The sequence below is a fragment of the Drepanopeziza brunnea genome (genome assembly GCF_022702325.1).
Source record: "Drepanopeziza brunnea f. sp. 'multigermtubi' strain 214-2 chromosome Unknown ctg7, whole genome shotgun sequence".
Lineage (NCBI taxonomy): Eukaryota > Fungi > Ascomycota > Leotiomycetes > Helotiales > Drepanopezizaceae > Drepanopeziza > Drepanopeziza brunnea.
This window is the reverse complement of record NW_027094070.1, coordinates 2,109,615-2,128,683: the sequence shown is the minus strand read 5'-3', so window position 1 is coordinate 2,128,683 and position 19,069 is coordinate 2,109,615. Positions and strand designations below refer to the sequence as shown.

At 52.4% G+C, this 19,069-nt stretch overlaps 7 protein-coding genes across 7 annotated transcripts; 4 read left to right on the top strand and 3 right to left on the bottom strand.

Annotated features, from left to right (window-relative positions):
• Nucleotides 1-500: 500 nt before the first annotated feature.
• L3040_004964 (uncharacterized protein) lies at nt 501-1,841 on the top strand (the record flags this gene model as incomplete). The annotated part of the gene is made up of 1 exon (XM_007288681.1): nt 501-1,841. The coding sequence occupies one exon, from the start codon at nt 501-503 to the stop codon at nt 1,839-1,841; it is 1,341 nt and encodes a 446-aa protein (XP_007288743.1).
• An 884-nt stretch (nt 1,842-2,725) lies between these two features.
• On the bottom strand, nt 2,726-4,036 carry L3040_004963 (uncharacterized protein; the record flags this gene model as incomplete). The annotated part of the gene is made up of 2 exons (XM_007288680.2): nt 2,726-2,905; nt 2,957-4,036. The coding sequence occupies 2 exons, from the start codon at nt 4,034-4,036 to the stop codon at nt 2,726-2,728; spliced, it is 1,260 nt and encodes a 419-aa protein (XP_007288742.2).
• A 530-nt stretch (nt 4,037-4,566) lies between these two features.
• L3040_004962 (uncharacterized protein) lies at nt 4,567-5,010 on the bottom strand (the record flags this gene model as incomplete). Its single annotated transcript, XM_066156387.1, has 1 exon — nt 4,567-5,010. The coding sequence occupies one exon, from the start codon at nt 5,008-5,010 to the stop codon at nt 4,567-4,569; it is 444 nt and encodes a 147-aa protein (XP_066011799.1).
• Nucleotides 5,011-6,470: 1,460 nt separating this feature from the next.
• Nucleotides 6,471-7,430, top strand: L3040_004961 (uncharacterized protein; the record flags this gene model as incomplete). The annotated part of the gene is made up of 1 exon (XM_007288679.1): nt 6,471-7,430. One exon carries the CDS (start codon nt 6,471-6,473, stop codon nt 7,428-7,430), a length of 960 nt encoding a protein of 319 aa, XP_007288741.1.
• Nucleotides 7,431-8,064: 634 nt separating this feature from the next.
• Nucleotides 8,065-12,792, top strand: L3040_004960 (uncharacterized protein; the record flags this gene model as incomplete). Its single annotated transcript, XM_007288678.1, has 3 exons — nt 8,065-9,519; nt 9,574-10,504; nt 10,556-12,792. 3 exons carry the CDS (start codon nt 8,065-8,067, stop codon nt 12,790-12,792), a joined length of 4,623 nt encoding a protein of 1,540 aa, XP_007288740.1.
• A 1,179-nt stretch (nt 12,793-13,971) lies between these two features.
• L3040_004959 (uncharacterized protein) lies at nt 13,972-17,462 on the top strand (the record flags this gene model as incomplete). The annotated part of the gene is made up of 6 exons (XM_007288677.1): nt 13,972-14,085; nt 14,168-15,142; nt 15,246-15,913; nt 15,985-16,073; nt 16,210-17,229; nt 17,287-17,462. The coding sequence occupies 6 exons, from the start codon at nt 13,972-13,974 to the stop codon at nt 17,460-17,462; spliced, it is 3,042 nt and encodes a 1,013-aa protein (XP_007288739.1).
• Nucleotides 17,463-17,551: 89 nt separating this feature from the next.
• Nucleotides 17,552-18,871, bottom strand: L3040_004958 (uncharacterized protein; the record flags this gene model as incomplete). The annotated part of the gene is made up of 1 exon (XM_007288676.1): nt 17,552-18,871. The coding sequence occupies one exon, from the start codon at nt 18,869-18,871 to the stop codon at nt 17,552-17,554; it is 1,320 nt and encodes a 439-aa protein (XP_007288738.1).
• Nucleotides 18,872-19,069: the final 198 nt, after the last annotated feature.

The following is a 19,069-nucleotide window of genomic DNA, read 5'->3' as shown; positions in this document are numbered from 1 at the left end:
TGGGAGAGGACACAGGACCGCATAGCCATACGGCATATAGTGCGAGTAAAATGGGCGGTGGTCCCAGCGAGTTGACCTACGGTACCACCCGGCGGTTATACCGTACTGTACAAATGCTATCTACTTACTTTGACTTCTCAGCTGTATATCTTTTCGTGCTATTATCTACTATCTACTATCTACTATCTACTACTGTATCTATTATCTATTATTCCCGTGCCTTCCCTTCCCTTCCACCGCCCACCCCTACCCTGGAGCCTTTCTCTCTTGGCTGCGTTTGTCTTCGAAGCATTTCAAAACCATAACAACGATTGATGTTCATTGCGCTTTTCTTTTTGTTGTGGCACACGAGCCTGTCTTGCTTACTGCCGATTTGCATCGCGGGCTCCACGTTGCACTTCTTCGCTCCTCTGCTCTGGCTGGTGCTCGCTCTGCTTGCTACTTGATAAAACAAAACCCTCTCCACCCACTGTTGTCGAGACATCCGCACAGATCGAATCATGGCAACAAACTTTTCGACTCTCGAGGCTCTCACTACACTCTGCACCTCCATCCCCGTCTGGAATGCCCGCCTGGACGAGCTCAATGGCCACATAGCCCTCCGTCAAATCGAGCTCGCTCGGCTGACTGAGAACGAGCGCCCCTCCACCCGTTCCCTGAAAAATAAAGGATCAACCGAGTCCCTCCGACTCAAGGACAACCACGACAGCCGCGTTTCCGCCGAAGTCCACGACCAGCCCAACGACATTCTCCTGAATCCACTCGGCTCGCCAGAACCCAAACAAAATGAATTCTCGCGTCCGCGCTCGCCTGCGTCGCCTGCGGCAGCCCGGGCCTGTGCCACGAGCCCACATTCATCCGGTCCTGGACGCTCCCCAGAGGCCTTGACGCGAATAACGTCAGCACCGAAGGCACTTGGGAGGACGAGTCCCGCCGCTCTGCGCAAGAGGAAGACTGGCTCCGTCGCCTCGGGGGAATCTCTAGCTCCCAGATACAGAACGCGATCTATGATCATTGTGTACTACGACAGCGCAGTGCAGACCGCCTTCGAGGATTTAGTCAAGTTTGTCAGTGGGAGCAGGAACTCCATGCGCAAGGGGAAAATGGCAGCAAAAATGGCAGAGATGCAGAGGGCAGCGGAACTAGAAATCGACGACGACGATGACGACGACGATGAAGATGGGGGATGCGACGATTTTGGGAACGGGACCACGAATGGTAATGGCAACGGCAATGGAAAAATTCTGCTGGCAGCATCGAAGAGCGCATTAGCAACGAAGCAAGGGGAGACTCTTGCTGTAGGCGCCGATGCGGATAATGGGCCTGACATGGCAATGCCGAAGCTAAACTGTGTGTCGACGCGGCAGACGGGTCCTTCGATGGGAACGCCCAAGGCAGAGAAACTCAACCACATGATGAGTATCGGGTTAATGGGGGGGTATAGGAGGGGAGCAGGAGATGCTCCAGATATCTTCGACGAGCTGGATAAAGGGCTTGAGTGGTGTCAAAGCCAGTGCGAGCACGCCGCGCACCAGTTCCTACGAGAAGGAGACTGCAGCACTGAGATCCAGAACATCCAACAGAGATTGGGAGATGTCAAAACTACTGCCGAGAACGAAGTTGAGAAGTTGAAGAAGGAGGGGGCCGAGGTCCCGAAACCAAGACCGAATGAGGGAAACGGGATGACAGGCATGAAGACGCAGAAGCCGAGCAACACGAAGATTGCAGCCTTGGGGGATACTCTCGAGGTAGACGACATGGAGGCGGATGATGACGGCGACGATGACCTCGGACCGCCGCCGAAGCTGGTGTTCAAGAGGTCCAGGGATGTCGGAATCTGAAGGGACGGCGGTTGTTTATAATCAGTGATACCATTTTCAGCGTTTTGAGCGAGCGAGCGAGCGAGCGGGCGGGCGGGCGGGCGGGCGGGCGGGCAAGCGGGCGACATGGCATAGTCATGGTCACGGCGGAAACATAATTACACGATATCCATTTGCATCTACCTCTCAGGGCGTTTAATTCCAGGCACATCTTGGGCAACGTGAAAAAAAAGGCATAATGGTGGTAGAAAAAGGGGGGGTTGGGTGGGTACTCGATGTAGCCTTGACGAGGCTTTTGCCGCACATCGATCGTACTCTGGCGCTGAACCTCTGAATCTACAAGGCTAAGAGAGAGCTACGTTGGTTTTCATGTCGGTGCTTGGATTGCGCTTTCCTCTCTCCGTCTTTGTCTTTTGTCTCTTCTCCTTCTACCCAAATTTTTTTTTTTTGTAATTTTTTTTTTTTTTTTTGGGACGCGTCTCTCAGCTCCATCCTTGCTTGTGGGGTAGCTCGCGTAACCGTTGAGCTCTATCCCTGCTTATTACCGGTACCTATTGCACATCGCACTCGAGCGTCAATCGCCGTTCTGAGTAAGGTAGAGAGAGAGTACCTAGTTTCGGGTCCGGAAGTCCAGGACTCAGGAGTCAAATGTTTTTTTTTTTTTTGAAAAGGAAGGAAGGGGTATTGATGACAATAGACGTTCGTCTAGGGGGAGGTAGGTAGCTAGGTAGCTTCCTTCCTTGGCTTGTGTTTTGCGTCTTCCGGAATTTTCAGACTCTTGAAACGCAAGGAATCGTATTCTCCAAGCAATGATACCTCATCAGTAACAAAGCAAACTTTTGTCCCGCCCATTTCCGCGCACAAAATCTAGGTATCTGGTGTTCGTGTCTAAAGCGCCAATCATCCTATCTGACAATGCCACCGCTCAAGCTCTTGACCTTGCAAGCACCCCCACTGGCAGTCACCAGCTTTCCAACACCCGTCTTCGGCTCCTCGCCTTCCTTGCTGAGCTCCTTGACGGCCCCCGCATCGAAACCCACGTCGAGCTCGGCGGTTGTCAAGAATCCTGGTTGGATCGTCTCCCACTTGATTAAAGTTAGCGACGTTGAATATAATAGCAGTAGATCTGAACTTACCACTTTCTTCTTCGGGTTCAGCACTCCCTCGGGCTCTCCTTGCCATCCCTCAAAGTATACTCGCTCACCAGCAGGCGCGTCCGCAGGCGGGGTAACGAGCTCGACGGGCCCGGCGTGGTTGTCCTCCTCTCCCTCCTTCAGTCTTGGGGATGCAGCGAGAACCATAGCGCAAGACTTGACGCCGCGCATCTTGACGGGCTTTAAGTTGCACACCACGATGACCTTGCGACCTTGCATCTCTTCCAATGGCACCAAACCGTTTAAGCCAGAGCACACTGTTCGCACAACCTGTCCTTCGTACTCAGTAGTATCTTCGGTACCAGCCTTATCTCCCATCGCAATCGTAGAGACATACAGCGAGTCTGCCTCTGGGTGCTTGATAGCCTTCAAGATGTGCCCAACGCGAAGATCGATCAAAGCTGGTGACAGTGGAGCCGTAACTGCAGGGGCTTTCGGTGGTTTGGGCGCCTTAGCCTTCTTCTCCTTCTTCTGCTGCTGCTCGGCCGGCGCAGCAGCAGCATTCGCCCCGCTGACAGCTGCTACAACTCCATCCTTGACCTCCTTAATCGTATCCGTAACTTTCTCGACAACACCCTTTCCCTTCTTATCATTCGTTCTATCCGCCAGCACCGTCTCTACTCCCGTAGCGGCAGCAGCAGCAGCAGCAGCAGCCTTCTCCTTCTTCAAACGCTCCTTCTCGGCCTTCGCGTCAACAGGCGGCTTCACATACAAGACCTCCTCCAGGTCAACCTTCAGCTCGACCTTGCTCGCCAGCGCGAAGACAGGCGAGTTCTGCACAAAGTCCAAGTGGCGTACGATATTCGGGTGTCCATGCTCTCCGGTGCGCTGCTCGGGCGTCCAGGACGAGACCTGAGGAGCGAGGGACTCGTAGAGCGCGATATCTGCCTTGGAGGGCTTTGCGCCGAGCAGAGTGGTGCGAGAGGCGAGGTGCGTGTTGAGGGTGTCGAGAAGGGATTTGTGGTCAGCGCTCGCGGACTTGAGGCGGTCAGAGGTGGTGAGCCATTGGTTGATTTCTGCTTGCTCCGTCTCGTTGTAAGTGAGGTTCGAGAAGGACGACATGGTTCTTCTGAGGATGGGCGGTGCAAGCCTGATGGCGCGTGGGAGGACGCGAGTGGGTAACAGCTTGGCGACTGTAAAAAAGGTGTGTGTGCGTTGTGTTTCCTGTTGGTTGGAGTTTGTTGGAAATGGCGGGGAACCTGGAGGTTGGTGATCTTGATCAAGGGTCACTGAACTACGGACGGAGGAGATCCGCTTGTTCTGTCACACGGTCACGTGTAAGGTGCGGTCCTGGGGTAGGTAGAGCGGCCAGGTTGGATTATGCTTTATGCTTACCTTTATGTTGTCTGCTTAAGAGCCGTCTATCAGTCTATCTCAAAATCATAGTGGAAAACAGACTGTTGAAACAAGTAGATGGAATACGGGATGATCATTGTTTTCAATATTATTACATGGCCTAGACACAGCATCATACTCTCGTCATTCTCTTCACATAAAATCTCGTCTTACCGTTTTTCTTGGTATTTTCTTCCTTGATACTACTAGGGAGTACATAACCTCTCTGGTCACTTAATACTTTGACCCCATTCCTCTTAAACTGTGTAGTGAAATGAGTATGTCCAAATACCCACGCCTTCACATCGCCCCAGCTTGTAGCTCGCAAACGCAGAACTCCATGGGTTGCCGGTATTCCCCGGACTCGATGCCTTTTGTAGAGAAGGTGCGTGGTGCGTGACAACAAGTATACACCGAGCCCGCTCACTCTTTGCTCTGAAAACATTCTGCTGCCGAATCTCCAAGGCCTGATGGCGCAACCATGCAAGATCAGCTTCATGGGAAGCATTGTGGTCATCAACAGTCCATCTTGTGATCTTTTCGAAATCCTGGACTCTCATTAGAACTACTTCCCGGGCGTCCTCCGGTGTTGTGGACCAGAGCGTACACCCCAGAACCGTAGTCTCGGAATCTGGGACGTCGACACGTTTCTGGTGCAGCAAGACCAGTTTTCCATTCAAGACTGCCTCACTTTCTAGCATTGGAGCGCGATCGAGACCCACAGAAAATGAGAGGCAATAGAACTCATGATTTCCCAAAACAAGGAAGACTTTCTCAAAATGTGCAGTCTGTTTTGCAAGAAAGGCTAGGTAGGCCTCGTAGTCAATGAGACGGCCAATATTCCCGGCAAGGATGAGATATGGGGCCGACGGTGGAATTGTGGAGGAGGAGTATTGTTAACCGACTTCTAGGTGCAGGTCAGATAAGATTTGGAACGCGGAGCCTGAGCGAGGTGGCCGGCGGAAAAACGAGCTGATCCTGGACATGACTGGAAATTCTGTGTTCGTCTGGGGTAGATAGATCTGATCTGGTAGTTACCTCAACATCAGGCTGTCTCTGGCTCGGAAAATATTGTTTGGAGGTTGGAACAGCTTCCAAAGTCAGGTGGTTGGGGGTTTCTACAGAGTACGGAAAGTACGTACAGGTCAATTTTTTAGACCACCTGAGGGATCCACATGAAAACTTCAAGAGTGAAACATTACCTACCGAGCTTTGGTGAGTCAGCTACGGATTCTCTTGGAGGAGGGCCTGACATTAAGGTAATCTGGTACTCGTGCGGCCAGTAAGTAGGTACCTACCTTATGTTCCCATGTCGCAAATCATCCCAACTGTAGAGTCGAATTTACTAAATTTACTAAATTCAGGCGTAGCCAACCAACCATACGGATACAGAGCGTTGCAAAGCCTTTCACCAGTTCCGTAAAAAGATCAACGCATGAGATATGAACTGACATTCTCTGCGCTGCGAAAGGTCCTGAGCATAGGAAGTAAAGCATCTGGATGGAAATAAATGCGATCGTTCCAAAGGCAAAAGAGCCAAAAGGCCCAAGGAGTGAACAAGATAGAGGGCACGTTTCTAAGGTGCCTGCCGCAAGAGTATTTTTCGAATGCCTATTTGAACGGCTGGTTTGTTGTCGCCATATAAATATCATATATATATTGCATGGTTCATGGGTAGCTGGGTAATACGAATGGAATATGAATTTGATACAGGGTCTAAAGTCAAGCTTTACGACCGAGCTTAATTCGACCTCACAAAAACCTCGTATGGCGGACCTTCACAGACATGCATAGTTGTATATACCTGATATATGGCAACCATTCCCGGCCGTTTGAAAGAAACTTGAACAATGATAAGGTCGCAACGGAAAGAAAGTACCAACCTAATCCCATCCATACTCCTCAAGCTATCCGCCGTCAATTAGCAGTACCCCCTCTCTCCCTTTCCCTCCACCCCCACTCACCACTGCCCTCATTTTGAATTGCCTGGGGAAAACCATCCACGCACGGATAGCTGGACTCACAACTCTTCGTACTTGTTCTGTTGGAGAATGGCTACATCTTCAGTTGGTCATTCCTTCCCTGCATCGTACCTGCAAACCTCAGCCGCGATATCGGCATCCGTTACTATCGCGGAGATAGGGACGGCCTGGAAACCATCATGTTAACGCATTCACAGGAGAAAGCAAATCTCGCACGCCTCCGCGATAATCAGAGACGTAGTCGGGCCAGAAGGAAGGAGTATCTCCAGGAGCTCGAAGCGCGATTGCGACAATGCGAATTACAGGGCGTCGAGGCCTCGTCCGAGATCCAAACCGCGGCGCGAAGAGTGGCAGACGAGAATAAGAAGCTGCGGGCCCTATTGGCGCAACGAGGCGTACAAGACGACAGCATCGAGGCATATCTACAGAAATCCGCGCCGACGCCAGCGATGGGTATGGGGACAGGGATGGGGGGTGGGCAGTATGGAAGCCAGAGCGCCACCGTACAGGTTCTAGAGCAGCTGCTTTCCGCACGCAGGCCATGCTGTGTAGAGGGGACCGAGCCGATGGCTGCGCCCTTTGATCGAGATAGCCTTGGTGGCAGTGTCACGGCGACGCAATCACACTGGGATCCAGCCTTTGCTCAGGGTACAAGTGGGAGGCGGTCCGGAACTCAGCAGAGTAGGAAGATTCTATCACCTCAGCAGCTCATGACACCTAGTGCAAGCACGACCAGCCGGACGAGCACAAATAGTCTGGGACATGATCCCACTCCAGGCGGCTCGCGTTACCAGATACCTCGCAATCTCAGTCCGGCTTCGAACCCGTCGAGCCATAGTCAGAAACTGTTCGATTATGATGATTTCTTGTCATCGGATCAGGTGTATCCCCAAATTCAAGAGCCTAAGCAGTTGCCTTACCAGCCTACCCAACCAGGACCCCCAATATACATACAGAAAACAGAAAGCCCGAACGTCAATAGCTGCAACTACGCAGCAGAAATGATTACAACGATGGCGGGAACGACCGACCACTCCGCTGTCAGAGCAGAACTAGGCTGTGTAGGTGGAATGGACTGCGAAGTCGACAGTCAGCTAGTTTTTAATGTGATGGACAGGTATTCTGGTATTGGTTTATAACGACCACAGTCGTGTCAAAAGTCCATGTGTGGCTAAGGTATTGACACTTTTTGGCGAAGTGGAAGTAATTACACGCCCTTCTCACCACGATCCCTGTCGATAGCGATTGCGACTCATTCCTGAAAGACAACAATAGCGGTGCTAGCGTCCGCAAACGTCCCGGGCGACTCGATTGTGATTATTGTTTTGAGGCGCATTCCAGTGAAAGCTTGCGGCATGTTATGCATTGCCTGACTTCCAAATATTTGCATCAAATTTTCACGATATATTAAGTCTGAATGTTGGAGAATCTTTTCCGCTATTGATTTCCCATTGCAGCTAGATTTGCATGCACAATTAGGTGTTAGGGTGGGTTATGGAGGGAGACCACGATTTCGGGGCCTTCGAACAAGCGAAATAAGGGCACATTCCTAATCTAGACTCTTCATTCCTCGCGCATGTCTTTGGTAAACAATGCCATGCCGGTGGACAAGGACTCTTTGTTTGAATTGAAGACTCCCCTTTTCTACCGCCAAAAAGTCCAAGTGCGCTCGCTTCCTCCCATTCGTATGGGTGCCCATTCGCCCGAGTCGCAAGTTAACAAAACGTCGTTTTCCAGTTCTTTCTGTGCTTTGGCGACATCGCCAGCGCGAAGATGGCCTCCAGTTATGATTTCACCCCATTTCTTGAAGCGAAAGCCGTAGAAGACGCCCAGAGGGCTTTCGGCAGACCGCAAATCATCCCGATACCCGCCACTAACACCGTATCGCCATTAGCTCCAGACATATCTCCAAACACAGTCAGAGATTTGAAGGAGTTCCTGCTCGGTAGTAGCTCCGGGACGGGTCCCAAAGGACAGAAACATGGCAGGGAACTGTGGAAGGCTTGGAAGAGGGCGTGGGACCTCTGGAATAACCACTATATCGAGGGGCGTGAGTCGCCGGTCTGGATCAGGGCGGAGTATGAGAGGATCAAGAAGGAAATGGTGGATGCGCAAGATGAGAGAAGACGAAAGGCATTTCTGCGTCGACGTCGACCTGGCAGCAGGCCTCGAGCGAGGCGTAAGCTCGGCAATATCGTATGGGCAAAGGATCGGCCTGCTCCTACCACTCATGGAAAGATATTTATGAAGACCGGCAAAAGCAAGATTGAGATTGCGAAAGAGATGCTCAAACGGCCGAACCCAGGTCGAGAGATCAGAGACCTGAAAAAGGGGGAAGAAGCTCCAGTCTATGGTACACAGGCAGTTCCCATGCAGATAGTCGAGATGGAGCGGATTGTGCGCAAGGACGGCGCCCCAGTCAGTGGTTGGGCTCGAGTTACGAGCGACCGGAAAAGCAACAAAGCTCTGCAACGAAAAGATGAGACAGCAGAGCTCGAGTCAACCCATACAGAGGTTGAGAGGACGTACATGGCACGCCAGGTCATGCAGTTCACAAACCCCGATATTACTGGAGATCAGTACGACAAAACAGTAGGCGAATTCAAGCTGTTGACGTACGATGAATCGATCAGAATCAGAGTCGACGGAAAACAACAACCCACGAAAAACGAGGAAATGGCTCCCAACGACAAGGTGCAGCGACCGCAGCTATGGGTTCCAGTGATGGAGCCGAGCTTCTTGGACAAGACCATCATTTTGGACAAGGATGATAGGGTTTCTCTACTCACGTTTAGAGATGAGGAAATAGATGTGCTCGAGAAGCAATATGAGTGGAAAGAAGTGGACCGAGAAGGCCATCTCAATATTGATTTTGATGGCGATCAAATGATGACAGATGACCTTGTTGACGATGTCTATCCATCCAGTTCGGATGAAGACGACAGAGAGCCAGTAATCAGCATACCTCTTCCGCATAGAGTCATCTATGGAAATAACGAGAGCGGGGGCTTCCAACCTATGAAAGATCTCCCGGAATACGCTCCCCCTATCCCAACCGACGACGGCGACGACGACGAGTGGATAGACGCTATCGACAACACTGTATGGCGTCCACGCTGGACAGGTGAAAAGAGAGTGAAAATTGATATCGACGAGTTCTTTGATGACTCTGTCGATACAGCTCTCGAAACCGATGGAGGTGTTGACTGTGGACGAAGCCCATATCCGGTGTGCAGAATCCATTGGTTTTTCCAAACCTGAAATTTGCTAATGCTTGGACAGGTTTTGAGGTCCGTCACAAAATACATCCAGCAGAGGACTCCGCAAGGGGAAGTCCAATACTTCCGCAAGAAGAAAACATGGGACGGAGTCACTGGAACTATCTTCAACATGCCCAATAAGCCCATTGAAAATGATAACACGGAAGATGAGAGACTCGAAGCCATCAAAGGGATTTACGCCGATGAGCTTCGTGATGGGCGTAGCAATTACCAAGGAAACAAGTCCGACATCTTCCCATTAGACATCCGTCGCATAAGACGTTGCAAGGCACCGGAGCCGACCATTCCACTACTGGACGGACAAGAGCAAGTTTTCGAACTGCCATGGCTGAATGCCCCCGAGAGCTCTGATACATTGGACGAGTATGATCCATGGCGGGTCACGCCCGAGCAAAAGCGTCTCCGAGATAACCCACTCAGAAAATATCCGCCTAAGGAGTGTTGTGAGCCAACCAAGGAGGACGACCTAATCTTGCCTGTCGAGGAGGATATATGGGAGGAGGATTTGAAAGCTGATGATTATGGATACTACAAGTACTTCGTCACCAATCTCCATGGCGGCACTCTCATTATCAACGGCATACAGGTTCCGAAAGGACATATTGCTGGCCCCCTCCCTGCTTTTGCAGTTATCGAGACTCCAGGTGCCCAATTTTCCTTTTGGTGGGGCTCAAATGGCAGGAGTAACGGTCGTGCGGCTACTGTTGACCACAATCTTCATTCGAAGTGGGAGACATTCAGACAAAGACACTCGGCGGACGGTGATGACATGAAATACATTGGACTTCTTGCCGGGCAGGTTTGGGACTACAAGATTCGAAACTGGGTGAAGGGAGAATTGGAAGGCGAGACATATAAAGAGGGCCCGATCTGGGACGCATACAAGAAGGCTGTACCAGCTGTTGAACGACCCCATGAAGCTCCATATAAAGGTAAGTTGTCATCCGGATCATCAAGCCAACATACTGATATTTTTTGTGTAGTTGAGGAGACCGCTATCGTATTGAAGAAAGACGAAAAGGGTATTCCTGTGCTCACAGACATCAAGCAACCTGAGTGTTTTGAGTCCGCAATTGAAGAAGTGAAGTGGCTGCGAACCAAGGCAATACCTCTGCTCGAGAGTATTGCACAGGCAACCAATAATCCCTTTGTCGTGCCTACTGGTGACGACTTCTGGATGTCAGAACTCTCGGCTACAGAAGATCAAGATCCATCACCTGAAATTACTCTTCAGAACAATCACTGGTCGAGCTGGATCGACAACGAGCGAAGAATGATCCATCAACAAGAAGTCGCCATTCACAGGGCAAATGACGCCAGAGATCAGCGAGATATTGTTCAGTACAATGAAGAAGTCGCACTAGGAGCAAAAAGGAAGGCCGCGGCTGATCTTGATACACCATACCCTAAGCGAACTTTCCAAAGCCTTCAACAGCAAGCAGCAGCTCTCCGAAGGGCGCAGTTTGATGCAGCAGCGGCTGAGATAACCAAGGAGCAGAAGGCGAAAGATGACATGACTCTACGACTCAAAATTCTCGAATTTGATGCAGATGTCCAGCGCAGGATAAGGGCAGCTAAGGCACATGATCAAGCTGACATTGACGATATCGTTGAGAAATACTGTGCTGAACAAGAAGCCCGAGCAACCCGGCTCATTAATCAATTAAAGAAGATCAACAGCACTCTGTCGGTTCCGAAAGCAAATGAAGTCAGAGATATATACGCTGCTTGGAAGGCCAAGGACAAGCCCAACAATCGGGATAACGTACGCCGCGAAACCCAGCCTGATCCTGAATGGAGAAATGCTCAAACGCTCTCTGAAGAACTGAAACGAAAACAAGAAGAGGCGAGGAAGATCGCAGATGCCACTCAGAAACAAGCAGATAAGGCAGCAGCAGATGCGAGGAAAGCCGACAAGGATGGACGAGAGAAGATGCAGAAGGATCTGGAACTGCAAAAAAGACATGAGCACGCTGAGCTGAGGAGACAGCAGAAGAAGAGAGACGACGCCGAAAGGAAGCGCTTGGATGATCTACAGGGCCAAATTCAGCAGAACATTGCGGCAGCGGCAGCGGCAGCAACAGAGAGACGAAGACAAGACGACGTGCAACAGCAACGGCAGCAACAGCAGCAACGGCAGCAACAGCAACAACTGCAACAACGGCAGCAACAGCAACAACGACAGCAACAGCAACAACGGCAGCAACAGCAACAACGGCAGCAACAGCAACAACGGCAACAACAGCAACTTCCACCTCCTCCACCACCTCCTCCTGCACCAGCCTTGACTGCAGAACAGCGGCAAGCAGCTATGGATGCTGCCAACTTACGTAGAGTGCAATCGGAATTGGACCCTCCACCGAACTTCACCCGGGAGTCTATTCAAGCCTTCATGGGTGGGCTCTTGACCAGGGACGAATTGGAAACTGCCTACCTTGCCAATGTCAGTGAGTGGATGACTGAAGTCCCTAAGGTCAAGGCAAACCTCGAAAGCCGCGCCTCTGCAGCAGGGCAGAACACTTGGCAGTATCTGGTGGCACAAGGCTACAGTTCACGAGCTAAGTGGATCTCTGATTCGATAGCCGGTACGATGAAACGTTTAGGTGGGGATAGCGGCCATACGATTGCACCAGCTCCTCCGCCAGATCCCGCAGGAACGGAGGACAAAGCTGCGCCCGCTCTCGAACGGAAGAAAGGAGCCCCCATCGACAGACCTGTTTCTACCAACCCAGCCATCAACGCCAAAGTGACCGAGGACTTGCGAATTATACGAGCAGAGCTCCGCCAGGCTGTGTGGGCGGCTCTCGTCGCCCATACCGTGGTCGAGGGGCGAGCGGCGCTGGACATCGTGCAGGCCAAAGGCTACGCCAGTGTCGATGGCTACATGTACAACAATTCCGTCTGGGCCGTCACGCCCGGTGACATTCCATTAGACGATATTGGTGTCGCACAGGCTCTTCCGGCGCTGCTTCCCGCCTCTGCGGGTGCTACCGCCAGATCCCGGAACGTTGCACAAAGAACGCAAGCCGTGAACTTCAACGCCGAACTCCGGAGGCAAAGAGGTCTCCAGCAAGATAAAAGGGTGGCCTTGGGCCTGAAAATCTACAACGCGAACGAGTATGAGATTCAGGCCCAGGCCTTGGAGGCCCAGCGGCCGGCTGCTGTTGATATCACCCAAACCATAGTGGGACGCCCGAAAGGTCGGTTTGCGGATGTTTGAGAAGATATGCTATGCCGGCGAGGCAGCTGGTATGTATGGTGGAGGACTGGCGTGAGGTGCAAGTTCATGTGTTATCTGTAGGTTTCTGCGTATTGTATGATTATAGGCCGCGAGGCCGGTTGGAGAGGGAAAGAAAGGGAAAGGGGTAGATGTGATTTCGGATCGGGTTATCTCACTCTTTATAATTGGATATGCGGGGCTTCTTCGTATCTTTTCTCTCTTTTCTGAGTTGCAATGACATGACGAGGTAATTCTTCTTCTCCCGATACATGGTTATATCCTCGGGGCATGTTTCCCACGGATGGAAGGTGTTTGCTTTTGCGTGTCTTTTGGGGGGGAAGGGGGGGGGGGGGGGGGGGGGGGCGTGACTTTGAGTGGAGGGGGAGGTGGAGGTGGAGCTTATTATCTTTATTACTACTGGAAATGTATCTCGCTTAGCACTCCCGATGGCTTCCGTCGCAGTCACCACGCTCGCACCTTCCCCTTTGTTCCCCTTTGCCGTGGTCGCGACCACTGCGGGTCGCTCTTGCGCATTTCGGTGCGAGGTGCGATGTCCCTTGGAGAACTTCCCAAAGTCGACTAGTCTCAAGTATAACCCCCCATGATTTGTCTGAATTTTCTCTCTGCCTTTCTCTTCTCTCTCTCTCTCCCTCTCTCTCTCTCCTCTTCCCTTCTCTCAACTGCAGCTCTCGCTCCTTACCATGATTGGTGCGCAAGAACAACCTCCATGTCCAACTTCCCCGCGTGCATCGTCATGCTTGATCGCCATTGTCAGGCACTTCTGCCCATCCACTTCTACCACTTCTCCCCTTCTCCCCCTCTCCCCCGCACAATGTACCTGAGTGAGGGGGTTGGTCACCTGATCAATCATTTTCCGGTTGGAGGCCTGCGCAGAAAAGACGATGCACGATGCACGATGCACGATGCACAATGCACGATGCACGATACTTCACCTGCTTGAGATATTTCATGTCCTCGTGCATGAAATGGCATGGCATGGCATGGCATGGCACGGGGCGAGTAGGAGACTTGATTTGTGATGGATAAGCATGTATAGCAACAAAGTACTATCTATATAAGAGAGAAGCCTCCGCCTCCCCCTCCCCCTCGTCCTCCATATTCCATTCCATTCCAATTCTGGAATGTCTACAAGCAGGTCTTGACCGTGAGACGTCCAGCATGAAGCTTTGTCGTGCAGTGACCGCTTTCGCGTTGGCGGCGCAAGCCGTGGCCCGGTCGATTCAGGGAACCCAGATGATTATGGAACGAGAGAGTAACGGTCTCCAAGACATTGTAAGCTCTTCTTCATGCATTTCTGCATCTTCAGTTTTTCATCACAGCTCTGGGAAGGTAACGCCAGCTGGCCATTTTATAGGTCACCTGGGACGAGCACTCGCTTATGGTCCACGGAGAGCGAGTCTTTGTGTTCAGCGGAGAATTCCATCCCTTCCGACTCCCAGTTCCAGATCTCTGGCTTGATGTCTTCCAGAAGGTGAAGGCGCTCGGCTTCAACGTCGTCTCGTTCTATGTTCACTGGGCCTTGCTGGAAGGAGAACCAGGCGTGTATACTGCTGAGGGAGTCTTTGCCTTCGAGCCCTTCTTCGAAGCCGCAAAGCAAGCCGGCATCTATCTCCTCGCGCGTCCAGGGCCCTACATCAACGCTGAAGCGACCGGTGGTGGGTTCCCAGGCTGGCTGTCACGCATCAAAGGTGTGCTCCGGACCCAGGACGCCGACTTCCTCGCGGCCACAGATCTGTACATGTCCAAGATTGGAGCAGCGATCGCAAAGGCACAGATTACGAACGATGGTCCAGTCATTCTCGTCCAGCCGGAGAATGAATACTCGGGAGCCGTGGGAGATATTCCAGGAGGTTTCCCTGACCCCGTTTACTTCGCGTATATCAAGAAACAACTACGAGATGCCGGGATCGTGGTTCCATTCATCAACAATGATGCGTGGCCGGCCGGATTCTTCGCACCTGACTACTCAAAGAATGGATCTCGGATAGGAAATGTTGATATCTACGGACATGACGCATACCCGCTCGGCTTCGACTGTGCTAATCCAAGCACTTGGCCTGCTGGCAACCTCCCCAACTACCTCCACTCATCACACGAGGAGCAGAGTCCATCGACGCCCTACGCCATCATCGAGTTCCAAGGTGGAGCTTTTGATCCCTGGGGAGGGCTCGGCTTCGAGCAATGCTCTCGTCTTCTCAACATGGAGTTCGAACGTGTGTTTTACAAGAACGACTTTGCTTCTGGAGTGGCTATCCTCAACCTCTACATGATATTCGGTGGCACGAACTGGGGCAACCTCGGGCATGCCGGTGGCTATACCTCGTACGATGTAAGCCACTACCCTTTTTCTCAGTGTCTCATGAGTATTTTGCTCCGAGAACTACCCCCGAGACTGTCAGATACGGAATTTTGCTAACCTCTGGATCATCCAGTACGGCGCCAACATTGCCGAGAATCGCGAGATCCACAGAGAAAAATATAGCGAGCTCAAACTAGAAGCCAATTTCATGAGAGTCTCTCCTGCATACCTGACTTCAACGATTGGGACTCCAGGCAATGCAACCTATACAAACGCAGCCAGTATTTACACCACCCCTCTTTTCGACAGCGACTCTGGCACAAACTTCTATATCGTGCGGCACTCGGATTACCAGACCCTAGCATCAGAAACCTACAAGTTGACCGTCACGACAAGCAAAGGGGCTCTGTCCATACCGCAACTTGGTGGCAGTTTGACACTGAGCGGGAGGGACTCGAAATGGCATGTCACCGACTACGATCTCGGGGGTACTACGCTCCTGTACTCGTCAGCTGAGATTTTCACTTGGAAGAAGTTCGACAAGAAGACTGTGCTGCTTGTGTATGGCGGGCCGGGAGAGCAGCATGAGCTCGCTGTTGTTTCAGAGAGCGTGGCGAAAAAGGTGGAGGGTTCCGATGTGACGATGAAGAGTCTCAACGGGACAACCATCCTGAACTGGCAGACGTCGCCAACTCGACGTGTCGTTCAAGTTGGCTCCCTCTTCGTCTATATCCTCGATAGAAACTCGGCGTACAACTACTGGGTTCCTGACTTTGCCCGGACAGATAAATGGGAAGCGTAGTGAGTCCAATCCAGATTCCCCGACCAGTTCTGTAGCCTTTATTCCTGAATACGTGACTAACAGATCTCAGCCCTTCCAACATCGGCAACACCACATCCGTTATCGTCGAAGCAGGATACCTCGTCCGGAAAGTGTACATTAACAACAAGGCTCTCCACAGTACGTATTCTCAGAGCGTTCCTTTCCCCTGGAAACTGTGTAGCTAGCTACCGATACTTGATCTTGTCTCCTCAGACATTCGTAGCACTCTCCTATCATGCTTGAAGCGACGATTCTGACACCGAATTGTCAATAGTCGACGGTGACCTCAACGCAACAGTCCCAATCAAGGTAATCGGCGCCCCAGCAAACCTCAAATCTCTCCACTTCAACAGCGCCAAGCTCTCATACACCGTCGATCCCATCACTGGCGACTGGTCCTCAAACCTCGCCTACATAGCACCCAAGATCAGCCTCGTCGACCTCTCGTCGCTGTCCTGGAAATACTTCGACAACCTCCCAGAGATCAAGCCCACCTACGACGACTCAGCATGGACGAAAGCCGACCACACCGCGTCCAACAACCCTTTCGCTCTACTAACGCCCACCTCGCTATTTGCAAGCGACTACGGCTACCATTCTGGCGTGCTGATCTACCGCGGCTCCTTCATCGCCAACGGGCAAGAAAAGGACTTCTACCTCCGCACCCAGGGCGGAAGTGCCTTCGGGTCTTCCGTATGGCTCAACTCGACATACATCGGGTCCTGGGTCGGTAACGACAAAAGCCTCGAGAACAACAGCACATACACGCTTCCCAACCTCACTGCAGGAAAGACCTACGTCTTCACCATTCTCGTGGACAACAACGGGCTACAGGAGAACTGGATCGTAGGCGAAGAGCAAATGAAGTGGCCGCGTGGGATCCTCGCCTACACGCTCTCCGGCCACGACGACCAATCCTCCATCAGCTGGAAACTAACCGGCAACCTCGGCGGCGAGAAATACATCGACAAGGCCCGTGGCCCGCTCAACGAAGGCGGCCTCTACGCCGAGCGGCAGGGCTTCCACCAGCCGTTCCCGCCGAACCGCAACTGGGCTTTGGGAAGCCCTGAGATGGGAACCAAAGGAGCAGGAGTAGCGTTCTACCAGGCGGACTTCAAGCTGGATCTGCCGAATAACTATGATGTGCCGTTGAGTTTCAGCTTTGGGAATACGACGGTGGAGGGGAGTGGTGGCGTGCCCGCCGAGTATAGGGCCCAGCTTTGGGTCAATGGGTGGCAGTTTGGGAAGTATATTAACAACGTTGGGCCACAGACCGACTTTCCCGTGCCGCAAGGTAAGTTCTGGCTCCGGAGTGAGGGAGGTTTGGGATGAAGAGACTAAGGCTTCGTAGGTATCCTGAACTACCATGGCCAGAACTGGCTCGCGGTTGAGATTTGGGCCCAGCAAGCCACGGGAGCTCACTTGACGGACTTTCGCTTGAAGGCTGGCACACCGGTCTGGACATCGATGGAACGTCCTGCAATGGCTCCAATTCCAAGTTACGGCGAAAGAACAGGAGCATACTGAAGCAAATGACAAAATTGGCTGCGGGTTCTGAATGCACCGGGTATTATTGTTGTACAGATCCAAGAAGTCATAATTTATACATAGCTCATCTACGAAGGTCGCAGGAGCAGAGTGGCGATAATGGTGACGATCGCTGCGCCCGTAGCAGCGCCTTCTAATGCAATCAGCGTAATGTCCTGCTTGCGCAGCTCAACAATCCTGTCACTGAAAAGGTCCTGGAAACTGGATTTCGTGATTTCGTATGAGGCCTGGAGTTTCTCTTGCCAGTTCGTCGGGATCCGGAGCTTCATGATCGCTGTCGGGACGTGCCGCTCGGCTGCGTCGAGAGAGGCTGCTTCCTCTGGCTCTTGCTCGCTTTCTATGCACCCCACGACCGCATCCACAGCAGGCTCTGAAGCCGTCTCTTCAACTTCGACATCCTCGTGCAGCTCCTGAATCCCAGCACCCACAACAGCATCTAAAGGAATCTCCTCCCTCTCAGCAACCTCGCCATCCTTCCTCTCCAGCATGGCAAATTTCTCCTTCTCTAGCGCCTCCCTCACCTTCTCCTCAAAGCCATGCACCAGCCTTTTCCTCCTCCACGGCTCAAACCCAAACTGAAAAACCAAGAACAGCAACACGTTGACACCCATTAGTCCCCAGGTTCCCCACGTACTCATCCTCCGGATCTTGTCGCTCCAAATCTGCTCCTCGTGGTACCTGCTCAGGATACTGCTGCTGAGCTTACTAGCCGCGTGTTCAGCCTCCCTCTCCGCATTCGCCAGCCGTGTAGCAGCTTCCTGCACGGCTTGCTCGTTCGTGTGGTCCATCCTATACAGCGACGTGAACCTCTCCAGGTCCAGCGGCGTCCAGCTATCCTTCCTCGCAAGCAGGCCAGTGACTTCTTTCTGCGTCGATGCCCGGTCGGCTACAGTCGTCTTGTATGTGAGGCGGGCAGAGCGGACCGCGTCCTGGGCTTCGGTAACCTGGATCTCGAGTGCTGTGATCCGCGATTTCAGGGCTTCGATACCGGAGTAGCCCGTTAGATCGTTAATTCGCTGGGAGGCTATGAAGATGTTGCCTTGTAGGTGGTCCATAATGTGCGAGAATCGCTTCGTGACTGCTAAACGACGTCCTTCTTCTGCCGACGGGAGGTTGATCGGCTCCTCATCTGGGATGGGGGTCGGGGAGGCATTGTCTCGAGCTGTTGGAAGCGATGAAGGGTCCGAAGCTATCGAGTCCGGCGGGTCTGAAGAAGTGGGAGGTTTAGGAGAATCGGCGAAATGCCGTGCATGAGTCCGTATCGAACATTGAAGACAGGTGGTAGGGCGCACCGAGGCTCGACTACGTATACTCAGAGATTGCCTGGCTGAGGTAGACGCGACCGAGTCAAAGAAGAGCCGGGGCACAAAGCGAGCCAGAGGTTGCATGGCCCTCCTTTCGAGTCGTGGTCGAGCGGAAGAGTGTGTTGAACCGTGGACCTGGGACTGTGGACGGCAAGCTTCTTTTTCGATGTACAAGTGCAGGTCGGAGATTCGGGTCGCTCCGCCGCCGACTCGCCGAGCCCCCCACCAAAGGCCAAGGGGTCCTGCTTCACCCCACCATCCCTCTCCTCTGCTTGGTATAGA